This window comes from Stegodyphus dumicola, chromosome 9, assembly GCF_044657685.1.
Source record: "Stegodyphus dumicola isolate Sdum_Otavi_A_Nest chromosome 9, ASM4465768v1".
NCBI classification, from domain to species: domain Eukaryota; kingdom Metazoa; phylum Arthropoda; class Arachnida; order Araneae; family Eresidae; genus Stegodyphus; species Stegodyphus dumicola.
This window is the reverse complement of record NC_140776.1, coordinates 48216518-48234564: the sequence shown is the minus strand read 5'-3', so window position 1 is coordinate 48234564 and position 18047 is coordinate 48216518. Positions and strand designations below refer to the sequence as shown.

The 18047-nt window shown below is 32.3% G+C and overlaps 1 protein-coding gene across 7 annotated transcripts in view; it reads left to right on the top strand.

Annotated features, from left to right (window-relative positions):
- LOC118193417 (uncharacterized) overlaps positions 1-18047 on the top strand; it is a 255341-nt gene that overhangs the window by 155007 nt on the left and 82287 nt on the right. For all 7 annotated transcript variants that reach the window (XM_085823415.1, XM_085823414.1, XM_085823416.1 and 4 more), the window contains one exon: positions 15534-15785. In XM_085823415.1, coding sequence (XP_085679541.1) covers positions 15534-15785 — 252 coding nt within the window. The remainder of the gene's footprint in view (positions 1-15533; positions 15786-18047) is intronic.

The window sequence follows — 18047 nt, the reverse complement described above, 5'->3', positions numbered from 1 at the left end:
TCGGCTGATTAAAGTCGTAGAAAAATGGGAACAGTTGCAATAGCTTCCCGCAAATTTTTGGAATGAGGAATAATGTATCTAATGTTTGGCAATGATATTTTTATTTCATCGTAAAACTTAGAAATGTTTTTATTAACAAACTCTACCATTTGAAAGCGAGCAATGGCAAAGCTTCTCAAAATAAAGCAGATTTTCATTCCCTGTTTGCAAGACTGTTGCCACTCGGAAAATGAGGGCGAAAATTATCGTTTTTCCGAGTTTTTAAGTAAAATCAGAGCAAAAAAAAAAAGTCAATGCCGACCTTTCCAGGACTGAGAAAAAAATTGTGGAAAGTTTGGCGACGATAGCTGTAGTAGTGATTGAGCTATTAGAGGACAAACAAACATACTTTCTTTATATATATAAATAGTGTTGGATGTTTAGTGAACCAATTAACAGAAGCCACGAATGCTTATTTTTCTGAAACAATTAATTAAAGCCACGAATTCTTATACTTCTTTTTCAGTACTCGCCTGATGGATTTCGTAGATTTTCATTGTAATGTGGACCAGCAGCCCCATTAATGCTGGAAAGAATCAAAGTGGGATGTAAATAGGGCTAATAACCCTTAGAAAACTCTCCAGGAAGACATGTATCGCGCATTTTCATCCTCAAAGATGTGCGTTTTTCTATAATCCACTTCAATCTGTACCAAATGTTTCTCACATAATTCAGTGTCTGTATAGAAAAGAAAAACTGACACAAAAATAAACTCTGTTGTGTATAAAACATTTTCAACGTGAAATTTTACTAACACCTGTTCAAGGAAAGAAACGTGTAGCAGCTATCTCGTTAACTGACGCGAAAAATATGCGGGGAATATCTTAACATGACACGTAGGATTACAAAAGGAAAATTCCTATGTGAATAGAGTTGACGGAATTTTAGGAAATAACTGAAATTTCTTCTATATCACCTATTCATAAGAAAAAGGTTAATAAAAGATGTGTATAGTGAAATATTGAAGTAAAGAAGTGAATAGAAGTATTTCATAAAAATATATGCAAGAGACTATAGTTTTATTTAAAGTTCTCAGAATTCTACATTATATAATTTTACTATAAAATTCAAAAATATCGACATATACTGAGTAAACATCATACTACGTAACTGTAAATGTAATTCATTTCAACTTCGGCTCGAATGTGCAAATACCATATGTTAAAGTGTATTTGTTACCATCTGTCAAAGCGTATATTTCTGAATGACTGTGCATTTGAAGGAAGACGTACAATTTAATCTGCAGTGAATCCAATTCAAGGTGCTCAATAATTGAAGTTCTAGCAGAGGTTTCTTTTGTAAAAAGCTACTTACATGGCCAAAAGTTGTAACATCGTTTTCCTGATTTCTCCTATCAATAAGAATTTATAAATATTTGTATAATACTTGTATAGAATTTTACGTTACAAAACATTATAAAATTTTCTAATATGTATATTATTAATATTACACACTGTAAAAAAATATACAAAACTTAATCCAACTCATGATTTTTATCTATTAAATTAAATTATGCTTACTGAAATTTTCGCATACGATGGCGGAGTCTGTGGAAAATGCTCATGACATATATTTGTATAAATTCCTTTTCTAGTATAGATTTCCTGGCGTTTGAGGATTAAATTATGCTGTTCTAATATAAAAATAAAAAATAAAAATAAATATGCTGCACTCCAAATTTTAGGAATGTACATGCTAATACAAAAGAGCATCACTTAACCGGACTATTCGAAATTCATTATCCAGATAGTTTTTAAATTTTTCCAGGCAGCGCAAGTTTATCATATATTTATCTGTTTCAAATTATTTTATTGATTTTTAAATAATATAAAAGTATAACAAAAGTATATTTCATATTACTTTAAAAGGGTTGGTCAATCTAAATCGCTATAGGTACTGTAGGCAAATTGGCTTACAATATTCGACAGATTGTAGCTTTATCAGGAGTCCAATTCTTTATCGTGAATAAGCGTAGTGTTCTTTGTTTTGCTTAATCATAGCAATGGAGACGAAAACTTTTTAATTTTAGAAAATATTTAAGTAAAAATTAATTTCGTTTTATTTTATTTGAAATAAATGAATTGCGGTTAAGAGAAATTTTAAAAAATGTGTTTTAAATTGTTAAATTTTAACAAAAGTGTATTTTACGTTCTGTGTTTAATTATAATACTGTTACTTTTTTTTTTCCTTCACGTTCGTACGGGGTTCGTAGATTTGGAGTGAATAACGACGACACTTGATGAAGTATTGAAACACTTTATTTAGCCAATATTAATCAGGACAGCTCAAAGTCACGTTTTACAGTTGTCGAAGATCTACTATACACTCGCTGGAACAATCATTGACACAGCGTTCACACTATCAGGCTATAACGGTGGAAACAGCTTCACTGAAAAGCACCAAAGTACAGCTCCCAACTCTGCTCGGTCGTTCTCGGAACTCCACATACTCTCGAGACTCTCCACGTTACAACTCGCAATGCACTCGACGACACAGCACAGCTCCTGACTCTTCGGTTCAGTCGTTTCCGGAGCTCAACACTCTCTCTCGATAATGCACTAACCGCTATACACTAAGAGACTCTTTCGATGCACTCGACGACCCACTCGGCACTTGCTGACCGACTGTCAACTCGATCGATTCCGCACGGACTGACTAATTATCTCGCACTCTCTCTTCGCGTATACCATCAGGGTTTATATATAGCTTTTGGCTTGTGTTCGAGAACATTCAGGTCTAAACCGGTAAGAATTCATTCCAGAAGGTTCTCCGTCCGTCCATGGCATATCGCGAATTTTGTCGTCAAATGGGCGACTTCTCGTCAAATGTGGCAACCCTAAACCTGCTTTGCGGGGAAGCTATCCGCACCTGGACATTTCGAAACACTATTATAAATTTAAAAACACCTCATTTGCATTACTGTAAATATATATTTTGACCTGGAATGGAGGAAGTAGGGGGTGAAGGTATTTGAATTTTTCGAATACCTGAATGGATTGTTTGTTACTTTGTCCAGATATCTGGACCTCTACAAGCAATAATCAATCGTTTCTAGTTTAATGACTCCTTTTACTTTTTACGTTTTGGTCTGGTTTAATTAACTATGGCAAAGCATACGAGAGCTACCTGCCTAAGAGAAGGGATGCATTCGTGAAGGATTTTTTAAGAGGAACTGGCTAGTTTTCACGTCATAGTAATGAAAATCACGAAAACGTGCATGCAACCAGCCCGTTTGCTGAAATTCGAAAATAATCGAACTTCAGAGACCGCTCGGCCACTGGTGGGCCTTCACGTTTTAGTATGTTAGGATAGCAGGAATAGGGACAGTGTGATTTTACGTAATCAACTATTCTAATCCCATCTTGGATTAAAATTCAGGAGTATGGCTAATCCCTTATTCTTCCTATTCCAAACTACTGTATATATATTTACTCTTCTTCCAAATTTCTATATACTTCTCGAAATTTAAATACACTTAAGATATCCGACTTCGTTCTAATCCTAAATTTTGATGAAAATTTTCAAAATATTTCTATTACTTAATTCTAAAGCTTATAGATTAAGCTTCCACAAACTAATAGCATATTACCTCTCCGTTTATTAGAAGCAAAATTAGGTTGTTTCTGTTCTACGCCGTTAGCTCTATTCTACGTCGGAAGTTTCTGTTTAAGAGCCCGGAAATTTATATCGAAAGATTCTCAGACTCTTCTAAATAACTTCAAAATGAGAATTTGTCATATGAATACTTTTGGTGCTGTTCAAAAAGATTTTGAACCTTTCTATTTGTTATTAAGTGCTCAGGAACAAGATTAGTTTTGCAATTTAATTTTCATACTCGGCAACATTTTTTTTCTGTGTTTGCATTGCATTAAAACTATTTTTTAAAACTTGATTTTTTTTCAAATTTTCTGTTACGTAAAAATCTTTAGCGTAAATATTACTGTAGTAATTTAATAAAACTTTTCACAAATATTCTATGAAATATTGTGGATTAAACTGACTAAAAATTTAGGTTTATGTACACTGTAGGGGAGGAAAGAAGAAGAAGAAAAGGGAAGGGACAGTTCTATGCTCCCGTTCTACTGAGCCGATTGACAAAATTCAAATTTCGTTTTTCATGTCTCGAAAGCGCGACTTAGGATACATATTAGATTTATATATAGCATTGTTCTAATATAGGTATTTTTACACAAAAAATCGGACTTTTTCTGAAATAACATGCCTATTTTTTTTTCTAAATTTCAATTCTACGACTCTAATTATGCCTAGATATTAAATTTTGTAAAATCTGGTGCGAAATTTCCGGAGAAATTCAAAAATTTATCTTGGAATTTTTTTCAGTTTGGCCAAGAATAATTCACTGGACAAATTTTTTAATATATGGCAACCCATTTTCCTTTCCCTTCCATCATGTCGGAGCGGTAAAAAGGGACCTCGTTCCTACCATTTTACATTGTGTTTGAGCGAAAAGAAAGGTCCCATCGATTCTACTTCCAAATAATTTTTGCAAAGTATTTAAACCACATCTGATGTTTTATCGCTTTCAAAAAATATGCTAAATTTCAAAATGAGCCTATATATAAATTCACGTATATCTGCGGAAATTTTGAATAAAAAATTTTAATTTATTGCACGTATGCTTAGAAATACGTCTACCTTAAGATGATGGTAAAAATTTTATAGATTATAATTCAGTTTTTTTTTGAAAAAAATATAAAAATTATTTAAAAATAAATCGTAAAAATGGGGGAATTTTATTTGGAAGGAACCTGAATTTCGAAATGTGAAAGGAAGAATCAAATAAGTTTAATAAGAAAAGAGAGATTAATAAATATATACCAAACATTGAGGAGAATGAACATTGAGGAGCTAAAATTTTGAGAGCTAATTTTTTAAAACCTACTCGTGCGACTTTTACAAAACTTGGTAGTTTGGCGTTATTTGAGTCGTAGAATTGAAATATGGAAAAACAATTGGTATATTATTTCGGAAAAAGTCCGATTTTTTGTCAAAATACCTATATTAGAACGATGCTATATATAAATCTAATGCATATCCTAAGTTGCTCTTTCGAGATATGAAAAACACAGGTTGAATTTCGTCAATCGGCCCAGTTGAACGAGAGATAAAGAACTGTCCCCCCTTTTTTTTCCCGCAGTGTACAATCTAAAATTTTTCAGACGATTTTGAAAATGAAAAGAAAAATTTCTCGCGAAATAGCTAGTTCATGTGCTCAAACTGTTATATTTAACAGACATTTTACGTTTAGTCATTTAGATTTTAGTCCATTTAATTACTTATAGTTTAATAAATATAAGCGACAAAATAAAATATTGATAAATATTTTTGTGGGAACATATCTAGTAAACCTGAATTTTAACACATTTTTAAACCAAACTATAAGAAAAAAAAGCAAGAGTTATACTTTTATAATATATTTATCATCTGTTTCTATTATTTTAAGTAATATTCTGCTGCTAAATATCACCAATAATAGATTTATTTGTACTATGTTCCAAAATTTGGGTTTGTAGTCGGATATCTTAATTATATGCAGGGAAATTGTTCCGTATGAATTCATGTTTGCGCCAGTTTTGTTTTCACGAAAACTTATGACTATTTCCGGATATCGTGATGCGTAGAATAGTATTTCACGCAAAATACTGTATAGATTCTAATCTAATAGAGTTACGTATTGACTATTGTAAGCAGCTAGTTTGGCATGCTTGGTTTGAACGAGGCATATAATTACGTCCCCCCTTACTCAGTTTAATGACAGGTAATACTGCATAATTATTTTGTAGCTTCTAATTGCAAATTTACAGGAAACCTAAATAATTTTCTAATTGTTCTAAAATTCTTAGAAATTGGAAATTCGTTTTTTTTTTTTTTTTTTTTTTTTTTTTTTATTATTAACAACCAAGCATTTCATCTAGTGACACCTGTTGAAAGAGTTTCACCTTTTTTTTTATTAAATATCTGCTTTTAATCTCGTAACATTCGCAAATTTTTATTTGTTTCGTCAGTTTTTGAGAGAAAAGAAGATGATATCTGTCATAAAAAATTGGCTTTCGTCCAAATTATTTTTTTGTAAAAAAAAAAAGGGCTAGTTGCCAACACTACATTCAGAATGCTTTTTAATGAAATAATAAATCATTCATAAATTTCGTTAATTTTTTATTCGATTCACGACGAATAGCGAGTTCTTGCCAAATTAAATTGCTAGTTGGTTTATACGCTCATTCAGAGCATATCTCAAAATATTCCTTTGACATTTTTCTTTCGTGTCTTTCTATGGTATTTTGAAGGTAAAATGATATCGTTATTTATCAGTTTCCCATAAAACATGTGTGCTATATGTATGTGCAATGTGTAAGACTTGTGTAAAATATGTGTATGTATCTACTATGTATGGAATCTACTTGTTATTACGTGTAGATAAAACTTGCTCGTTTTTAAGAGCTTTTAGAGGTGTTTTCTTTTTCTTTTTTTTTTTTTTTTTTTTTTTTTTTTTTTTTTTTTTTTTTTAAGTCCAAAGGGGCAATTTGCCCAGATGGACTATTAATTTCGTTTTGGCATTTTGCGTTGGTTCATGATATATGTCAGTTCACTTTTCAAATTGTTGCCATCAAATATTAGAGCCCTGCATTATATTTAAAGAAATTAATAATGAAGAATCGGCATAAATATATGCATGTTTCTCGCATTGTGATAAAACAACGGTACCTGGAGATATCAAATTTTGAGTAACGTACGTTTCCACCCGAATATGGGCATCTAGAATCCCAAATTTCAAATATGGAATTTGGTTTATTACCTATTTCATATTTTGTAAAACTTTAACGAATTTTTGAATAACAAACTCAACGACTTCAAGGCGAGCTATGGCAACATTGTACGAGGAAAAAACATTTTTATCTTTAAGGCGCGAAAAAGTGTAACGGAAATTCTAAAGATAGGCTCATTTTAAAATTATTTTGTGATATTTCTGTTGAACTGAATTATATGGTTCAAGTGTGACGAAAATGATATTTAATAAATAGAGGTAACGCACAAGACGTTAAAAACGCTCCTTTGGGCGTAATGTAAAATTTGAAAGCTTTCAGATTTTATTTTACTTTGTCCTTTGAGATTTTATTTTACTTTGTCCAGAGGGGGCTTTGTTCCTGAGAGAATACTCTTTTCGTTTTGGCATTTTGTGTTGAAATCTTTAAAAAGCTGTATCACTTTTCAAATTGTTGCCACCAAATATTGTCGCCCTGTATTATATTTGAGGAAATTAAATAATGAAGAATCTGCATTGTATGCATGTTTCTCACATTGCGATAAACAACAGTACCTAGAGCCATCAAATTTTGAATGATGTAATCCTACTGCGAATATAGGCATCTGGAAGACCAAATTTGAAATCTGGAATTTATTATCCAGATCATATTTATTAATTAATTATAATCCAGATACAAATTATCGATTTCATATTTTGTAAAACTTTAACGAATTTCTGATTAACAAAGTCAAGGATTTCAAGGCGAGTAATAACAACATTGTACAGAAAAAAAAATTTTATTTGCAGCGCGCGAGATTGTTGCGGAAATTCTAAAGATATGCTCAATTTAAAATTAATTTGCGATGTTGCTGTTGAACTGAATTTTGTGGTTTAAGTGCGAAAACAAGGTATTTAATAAAGATAACACACATAATGTTAAAAAAACGCCCCTTTGAACGTAATTTAAAATCTGAAACCTTTCAGATTTTTTGTTTATTTACTTATTTATTTGAGGTTTTTAAAACTGTGTCATTTGGCGAGAATCAACTTCTCTTAAAACGCTTGACATAAACGCATCCTTTTTAAGGCAGATAATATTCGCCTACTTCATAATTAACAATTATGTAGTGGACACACTATTAATCCAGGAAGATATAGCTTTTTCACTTCCATTTTTCTGTACCATGTGTGTTCAACAGGTCAGTCGCGGGCCTCAGATGATATTTTATAGATGTCAGATAATATTATTCCTGGCAATGATAAACATGTTTTTTTTCTTATTATTAGATTGTTTACAATAGTCTAGCAAAGTAGAACTTGATTGTATCATTCTCGTCTGTTACTGTTATGTGTGTTTATTTATACTTATGCTACGTTAAAATATTAGTTTTTACGTATACAAATGATCTATTATTATTATTCCCTTTTAAAGGTGCTTTATTGTTTTGAAATTAAAACTTGCATTGTTGGCGTGCATCTTTGATAAGAGCTACTGTATTCATAACTTGGCTGCATGTCAAAAATTCAAAACATTGTCTCGAACATTATATTTAAGGCTTACGTTATTTTCTCCTTCCACCTTTGTCTCAGTTGAATATAAAATATAGTATTCGATTCTATGAAGACTCTTAGCGTCTCATACTCTTGACAAGAAAAAAAAACTGATTGATTGTAATTGTCTTTGATTCTTTGACTGTAATGAATTATTGTCATTCAGTTTCGAATCAGTGGTAAAAAGTGTATGAAAATTCCTACTACACTATTTTTACTTCATTGTACAAAGGAAAGGAAGTATTGTAATTATCATATTTCGAATGAAAGAAAATATAATTTTTTAACCGCTCTCGAATAAATTTCAACGTTATTTTTGCGTGACATCGTATGTACGAACAAAATAAGGGACTCGTTTTTCGAAAACTGATTCTAAAAACGAATTTGCAATGAATAAAATGCATTCAGAAGAGATTTTTTTCTTGACGTTTGTACGTACTTATTTATCTCTCGTATCTCAAAGTAGAACCGTAGAGAGTAGCCGTAGAACATAGGAATTTTGTACACACGACTGCTATAACATGTAGTTGCGCACATCCCATTTCGGTTGCAATCGGCAGCACCAAACATGTATACACTTACTCTGTTACCCGGCTTGGTGAGCTCAGTTTTTAATTCTGATATGTTGGTAAACTGTGTATTTCGGCTCTAAAAGTGATTGAATTATGCTAAGTTCCGGTTAAGGGTTTACGCCTTTGGTTAATCTGCATGGAATAGTTGTAGAATTATCAACTATTTAAAAGTTTAAGTGGCGTTAAGCCTAATGAAGCAGCCACTTTTCTAAAGATTAAACGTTTAGTAGAATAGCGAGTTAAATCATTTGGTGCACGAACTTCAGTGTCTTTTCGCTCAGTTTTGATCAAAAGTTTCAGTTTTCGGAACCGAAAACTTTGTGTTCCTGGTAATTAGCCTAATTGCTCGTTTTTGCGTAGAAACTTTAATTTTAATTATAAAAAAATGCCTCTTTAATTCTACTTGGTGTTTTAGATTTTTCTGTATTTTACAATTTTTAATGAAGTTTGAGTTTTTATGTAGTTTTGCCCTGCCGCTAAATGAGAACTGAATTGATTGAATTAGAAATATATCTCCAATGAAATTGGAGCAAATAAGTTTAAATGAAGTACAGCAAAAATACGTATAATTTAAAAGGCCGTACAAGGAAGTCATGTGGTGTTCACATCATATGTTTTTCTTGTATTATACTGGAGAACTTAAATATATTCATATTTTCTTCGTAAATTTAATAAATAGCTGAAAATTAATATTTTCTGTAAAAAAGAATTAATCTCAACCACAAACGACTGCTGCATACAACAAAGGAATGCATTTTATCCTGAAAAAGAACTGATAATGAAACCTAGGTTATTACTCTATTACAAGGTTTGTTGCCATATGGTGTCACTGACTCTTTAGTCTGCTAAAAAGCAACTACTCGCTTTGTGGTTTCTTTATCCCACTTCCGTAAGTAAGTGACTTTGCTCTGGGAACAGCCAAACCTTGTTTATCTATTGATTCTGGATGAAACAAAGCAGATAGTTTCTGGAGTTTCTAACATAGAAATAATAAAAAGAAACCTACAATAGCTCACTACCAAAATATTTCTCAATATCTTCACATCATTGGTAAAATAAATACATATTTGTTCTTAAAATTCAGATAAGGCACATTATAAAGACTAATAATTAAAAATAATAAATTAAGGAAAATTAAATTATTCCTAAATAAATTAAGGAAAAAAATCTGAAAGGTTTCAGATTTTAAATTACGTCCAAAGAGGCGTTTTTTTAACGTTTTGTGTGTTACCTTTATTTATTTATTATCATGCTCTTTGCACTTAAAACATAAAATTCAGTTCAACAGCAATGTCGCAAAATAATTTTAAAATGAGCCTATCTTTAGAATTTCCCATACACAGTTCCGCGCGCTGGAGATAAAAAGGTTCCCCCCCTCCCGTAGAGTGTTGCCATTGCTCGCTTTTAAATCCTTGAGTTTATTAATCAAAAATTCGTTAAAGTTTTAAATATGAAATAGATAATAAAAAAAATTCCCAATTTCAAATTTGGTCTTCCAGATGCCCATATTTGCAGTAGGATTATGTCATTCAAAATTGGATGGCTCTAGGTATCGTTGTTTTATCACTATGCAAGAAACATACATACATTTATGTAGATTCTTCATTATTTAATTTCTTCAAATATAATACAGGGCGATAGTATTTGGTGGCAACAGCTTGAAAAGTGAAATGGACATTCAGAGTGATTCAACGCAAAATCGCAAAATGAAAAACAATAAATTAAGAAATTAAAGTCAAAACTCATACATATACTATATTTGTGGCTCTTTGATTTTATAATTACGGTTGTATGCAATAAAAGGTAGAACAAATTAACTTTGATATTACTTTTGCAAACATGAAAGGGGAAAATAAGCCTTTGGCGTATCCCATTACTATATTAAATTAATGCATAATATTATGATATTGTTAGATAAATTTACATTCAAGCCTTTTATACGCCATGTATTTTAAATGCTGAAAGAAAAATAAATGCTAAGGACATTCTCACGGGAATTGCTCATTTTCAAGGAACATTTTAAATCATTTGTTTGTATTCTTCGTTTTAAAAACAGTTATCTTGAAGTAGAATGCCTCTTGGAAATTAAATATCAAGAGGCTGAAGATAATAATGCAACTGGTAGTTCTTTTAATGGAAAAGTTTTGACTGTAGTTTTAATTATTATTGTTCTTTTACAAAAAAGATCAGTTCCGTTTTTGGTTTCGTTAGGAAATTTAACTTCATCTAGATTTGAGTTGTAATACCTAATCATCATTTACATTTCGAACAAGGACTATTAAAAATATACTACTTAAAATTCGAATTCGCTTGTAAAATGCTTAATAAAAGTTTCTATGCATTTTTAACTCGGAAAAGGAATAATTTTAAAAGTACAATTTAAAATTATCAGTAATTCACAAATGAAATAATTTTAAGCATTTCCAAACCCCAAATATAATTGGCTAAATCGTACAAAAATAAAGGAATTCTAAATAATGCTAATATTTGAGAGTACTTGCGTATTAATTCCGTCGACCGGACAAGTAGATCAATTTAGCGCCAATTATGGATGACTCACTTCTTTTAGAATTTCGCAGTAACGATATGGAGACCCTTGTCGAAATTTCCACCAACGGTAGACGGGATAATACTACTTCAGTACCTATGTGAGTAAAAGCGGAAATTCAGTGATAAATTTTAGTTTATATGAAGTGGAAATAATGTATGTTCACTATAACATCATTTTCCAGAACCTTGGAAAAGTAGAGCTTACATTGGAAAGCTAATGGCGGTGCAATCATCTGACATTGGTGCCTTGGAAGGTAGAGTAAACTGAGATGCAGGGGAAAAAAGTCATTTATATGATTATCTCATCGTCTTTTTAATCCATTAAAACAAGCAGGTCATTTAATTTCTGCAGTTTCTGCGTCTGCTTGCTACGGCAGCGAAAGTAGAAGCTTTTGCCTACCTGCAGTGGGTTATGTAGACAACTTGAAATACTATGATAGCATGCTACGTTTTTACTTCCTTCTATGAAGTAAAAAGGAAGTATTGTAATCGCGAAAAGCTTTAGGCAGCATATTTCAACGAAAATATCCACTTTGACCTCTTTAAAATGCAATTTAACGATGTATTTCGGTGATATATGTACGTAAGGACAGAATAAAACACTCTTTTCCTCCAAAAAAATTATAAAACTGCTTTAAAATGAATTCTGAAGATAATGTTTCGTGGTGTCTGTACGAACGTACGTATCTCGTATAACTCAAAAACGAGTAGCCTCAGAACGTTGAAATTTTGTATATAGGACTGCTATAACATGTAGATGTGCACCTCGTGTTTTGGTTGCAATCGGCCGCACCAAACGTATATAAATATATTTATATATATATCCACTCTGTTACCCGGCTCAGTGATCTCAGTATCTTTACTCTTATATGTTTGTAAATTGTACATTTTTTGCTTTAAAAATGACTGAATTATGTTGTTATCTTCCAGTTAAGGTTTTTATGCCTTTAGTAAATCTGTATGCAATATTTTTAGAATTATCAACAATTTTAAAATTGTTTAAGTGTCGCTAAGCCTAATAATGTTTTTGATGGCGGCAATTGCTCTTGTTTACATTTGAAACAGCAGGATAGCGGATTTATTGCCAATCTAGAGTAACTTTGCTTCGCAACAACAAAGATAACGCCTTCATTTATTATTTAAATCATGCTTAATCCTTTCTGGAATTTTTTCGAGGAAATAAGCGTTTAAGATTTACTTCGTAATTTTTAATACAGATATTTTGAGTTTTTATGTATTTTTGTCTTGTCGCGGAGTGAAAATTGAATTAATTGAATGAGAAATACACAATCGTCTGTGAAAAACTCTTTCTTTTTTGTTTTGTTTTCTTAATTTCTTTTATACATCGTTCTAGCTTTATTATAGTATTTGAATAGAACATGTGGCAACGATTAGATAATTCTTTAAATGATATAAATTTTGTGCATTCTGAGTTATAATATGAACGAAATATAATACTGTTAAGTGAACCTAGCGCCAGACTGTCGCTATGGTAAACGAAGTGAATTTTAAAGAATGCATTTATTCTATTGTGGTTTATGCGGTGTCGGCGAAGTAGGTTTAATTCAATCTAATAAGTTTAAATGAAATGCAGGAAAAAATGCGTATAATTTAATATTCCGTACAAGAAAGTCATGTCATAAAAGAAGAGATACACGCTTAGAAAAATAATAATGACTTTCTATGGGTTTTTTTCGGAAATAATTTTAATATTAGCATAAAAATGGAAGAAAATGTATTTTGATTTTACAAGGAGGCTTCACTATAAAACGAATGCGAGTCAGTACTGTTATTTCTGTCAATATCCGGAAGAGAAGTACTCGGAAATCATTGTTACAACATGTAGTCAGATATAGATTTTCGATATTCGTTTATCTTATTACTCTTGGGTATTACAACTACTTATATCTCCTAACAAATTATTTTGCACTTTAATATGAATCTTCTGTAATTAACATTCAGATGACAACCGAAAAGGACTTTTATAATGTATGAATCACAACTTAAAAGTTAAAATTTCCTGAAGAATTTGATATTAAAACTAAACAATGATTTAATTTCATTTCTTAGTATATTTTATAGAATATCCATAAGACTTTATATTATCCGACCATGGTCAGTGTGACGAATAATCAGCCTGTTAAAACACTACTTACGCAGTCTTTCAATCTGAAATGTTCAGTATTTTTTAAGTAATCATCAGAGTCAAAAATTTAAAGTCAAATATTTCTGTGTAGAGTAAAAAATATGTACCCTTACAAAAGCTTTTCATTAATTGAAATATTCTTACAAATGTCAGTAAAATAGTCGATCTTTTGAATATATTTTAAATTATACGGACTTGTGGTTATGTTATTAAAATTTATTCAAACTGAAACTGATAGTCTAGGGCAATGGCCACCACCTAAATGTTACCAGTCACTCGTAGTCGTTGCATATTAGGTCACCGATTGGTGCTAATATTAAACTTGTACAGAATTTTAAATTAATTAAATGCATTAGTACGAATTAAGACTGCTGATCGCCAGAGTTTGAAAGTCACGGGTATGAATCCACAATGTATCACAGATATAGCGTAATAGATTAAATTAAGATAGGTTTTAAAACTATATCCAGTCCCTGATGTCCTACGGGATTGAGGTTGAATTAAATACATACATAAAATTGAAGCTAACGCTGGTATCTGTCAAGACATCCGATATTTGTATAAGGCTGTCTGTCTGGTCAAGAATAAACTACAGGTTAAGGTCAGTGGAGGGAGGAATCTTTAGGGCAGCGTTTTTCACTCCGTGGGTTCGTAAGTCTTGACCTTGTGGCCCTCTTAGATTTTCCACTGTTGTTGATAATCCCAGAGTTTGGAAATTACACATGGTAATCGCCTATTATTTCCCTACCCAAAAGTTACATTTCGTGAAATTTAATAACGGTTAGCCAGCCCTCGGACTTCCCACTCTAGCCTTAGCAACAATAGAGGGATTTAAAGCGCTATAAATGAGATGTTCTTTATTAGTATACATCTAAGCACAGAACACCTATGCAAGAATCTGTTTTTATTTTGTTATAATGTACGAGAGGCATAGAATGTTTTAAAACTATATCCAATCCCTGATGACCTACGGGATTGAGGTTGAATTAAATACATACATAAAATTGAAGCTAACGCTGGTATCTGTCAAGACATCCGATATTTGTATAAGGCTGTCTGGCTGGTCAAGAATAGATTTAAAATACTGACTGCTAAACAATTTACGTTATTTAAACGTACTGATAACATTTATAAAATAAATAATAATCTTCTGTAAAATATATTTCTAATGTTTCCAAGTGCGAGAGTACAGTTAAAAATTCATAAAACCCACGGGAAGGGAAATCAGTACTTTCAATTTAATTATTACAGAAAATATGTAAATGTAAATTATCTATACAGAGAAAAGATACATTAGTTACCTATACGTTGCTAAGGGCTATGCGAAAGATAAAGACTGAGAACCTCTAGAGTGGTAAAATCAATGAACATTGGTAGTTCCGACCTGGCGTTTAATTCCTGGAAAACGGGCTGGCTGCATGTACGTTTTCGTGGTTTTCCCCATGTGTTACGTATATACGAGCCGGTTTAACTTAAAAATGTTCCACGAAAGCATCCCTTCCTTTAGGCAAATAGCCGTAATGTGCTTTGCCACATTCCATCAAACTAATCTTTGATGTATAAGGATTTCGCATTTCCGCACAGGTCGCTTTTGTAAGCGACCTTTGTTCCTAGCTTAATTCTTGGGAATTAAATGAACTACGTGCTAAAATATTTTCAAACTGTTCTCTTTTTAAACACGACAGCTTTCCTTAAAAACACCATTGAGAAGATATTCGCCTTAAAGCAATTAGTGCTTGATAATTTCTTCGTAATATATTAGAAATGGATGTGTGTTTTATCAGATTTCGTTTTACTTCTCTCTTGAGAAACATTTATTTTCTTAGTATCCGTTTGTTTTTAAATTTATATTTTTATGTGGTAATCTTTTCAATTACAGCAATTTGTTCCCTTTTTCCGTATCATTTAGGTTCAACGATATGGCAACATAACTTGTCTTTACAAGACGGAGAATTCATTTATGACGTCTTCCAGAAGAATGATGCATACCTACTCACTTTAAGTGATCAATATATTTCAATTTTTGACGTTTATAATGGTTCCCAAATATCTGCAACTGTGATCCCTTGCATCTTCCCAAATGATGTAAGACTTTCACCTCCTTTGTCTGGAGATAACTCTTCGCAGTGGATCCTGATATGCGCATACGGGGATAGAATCGGTAAGTTGTTTGATTTTATTCGTAATTATTAATTTTAAATTAGCAAACAAGTATACCATTATGTGTTTTGATTCTATGGGTGATTTCCTAGTTTTTAACTATATTTCATGCTTTTCCCCATGAACCAGATTCCTTAAGAAAAACCGTCATGTAGCTTTTACGTGCGCTTTGCTGTAGACAAGTTAATGAATAAATATTGAGCTAAATTTAAAAGCATAAAAATTGAAAGGCACGATCTAAAGATGAATGGACACTCATTGTCAAAATAAATTCACCAGGGTAGAATATGGCCCATATGCAGAAAATTTAAAATTTGGCAATTTTGTGTGTATATTATAAAATTTGTTTGTGAAATAAAATGTGGTTTTTTTACTATGCATTCGAACATCACGCGAAAGAAAATATCAAATGCTGACACAGTACATTGTGTTTGGAATAGACATTCTTTTTGGAAGACTAAATATTGTTTTCCTGTTGCTCATAATCAAAGTAAAAAAATTGCATCTTACTTTCACGTTTACCTTAAAACAAAATTATAACAAATGGTAGCAGAGCACTTCAGAAAGACGTATAAAATCTTATTAGACTTGGAAGCTTAAGGTATAATAACATTTTGATCGTTTAAACTTTAAAATCCCTTTCTTATTTTAATTTGGAAATTTGAACACGTAGGAATAAAAGTTGTTTAACAATTATTTTATTTGCTATAAAATGAAACACTTCTTTGGAAAGGAATGAAATCTTTCTGGTAGTAACGAAAATTTCCCGACAAAAAATTTTTTTAATAAAGTTGGGGTGGGGGAAATATGTAATCAGTATATTTAGTGCCGGTAATAATCACCACTTTAGTCTTGGATTTTTTGCCAACATTTTGTAGTTCTTTATAGAATTCATCCCAGAAACCCGGTGGTCGTGAGTCTAAAAACATATGAACCTCATTTCGGATGTCCTGTGCAGAATGGAAGATAGCACCAAGCAAGATGTAGCTGTAGGTGTGAAAAAACTGTAGAAGTCCGAAGGAGCGATGTCGGGGCTATTTGGTGGATGTGGCAAAAGATCCCATTCGAGTCCTTACAGAGTCCAGCTGGCGAATGCAGACACATATGGTCTTGCATTATCTTGATGGAACATAACCTTTTTGCGCTGGAACTCAGTTCGATATTTTCCCTTTCTAGCAGCGTCAACACGGACTAGCACCGTGCTGTACATCTTACTGTCGAGGGCTTTACCTTTTCCCAGACATTCTTTGTGGATAATATCACGGCAGTCCCATCAGATACAAAGCGTGATCGTTTTGTTAATTAAATTGCTCTTTGTAACACTGCCGGCAGGCTCACTGGGTGCTAATCAATCCCCGTTTCGGCCTGTAATGTTGTAATAAATCCATTCATCGCCAGTGATGGTCCGGTCAGAATTTCGTCCTTGCGTTCGTGCAGATTAGTGCAGGCTCGAAATCATCTGTCCTTATCTGCTTCAGTCAGCTCAAGCGGCACCCAGCGATTGAACTTGCACATCAAGTTTATGTGATGCACAGGACGAATGGACATGGCACTAACGTCTAACTCCTTAGCAAGTTCTCTAGTGGTTGCGTACTGATTTTTTCCACAAGTTCTTGCAGGCGGACCTCTAGGCCGGCCAAAGTTCTCTTCGAATGCGATGCTTCTCGAATGCCGTAGTACTTGTTTTCGAACTTTCAGTGCCAAACCTTCACAGTGTCATATGATGCAACATTAGTACCTAAAGCTGTACTCATGATTTGGTGACATTATGTAGCTGACCTTTTGCAAAAGAACTGGAAGTGAATGATGGTTCTGATCTGGTACCGTGATAGTTCCATTTCAGACGCCTTTTACTTAATGAGAACGATATGTTTTTACAGATTTCGCAACGCAAGAATTCTAAAGTCTCTTTCTTTCAAATGCCAAAATTATTTGACAAAATATGATTAAGCACGCCGACGCGAACTTTTTGCGTAGACTATATTTGCTGTGGCGAGCGGTAAATTTTCGTTAAGGCCCGATAAAAGTTGTCGAACTAACCATATTTAGTAATATTTCGATGTATCTTACAACAGGAATCTTTAAAAAATAAGCATGATTTGGAACAGCAAAGTATTTTTAATATGAGAAAGGAGAGCTGGTAAAGAAAATCACTAACCCAAAAGCGAAGTTATGTATAACTAGTAGTTACAAATGATAAAAGTTCTATAAATCTCCAATCTAGGAACTGCTCCAGAATATGGAATCAATTCCGGTGTTTTAG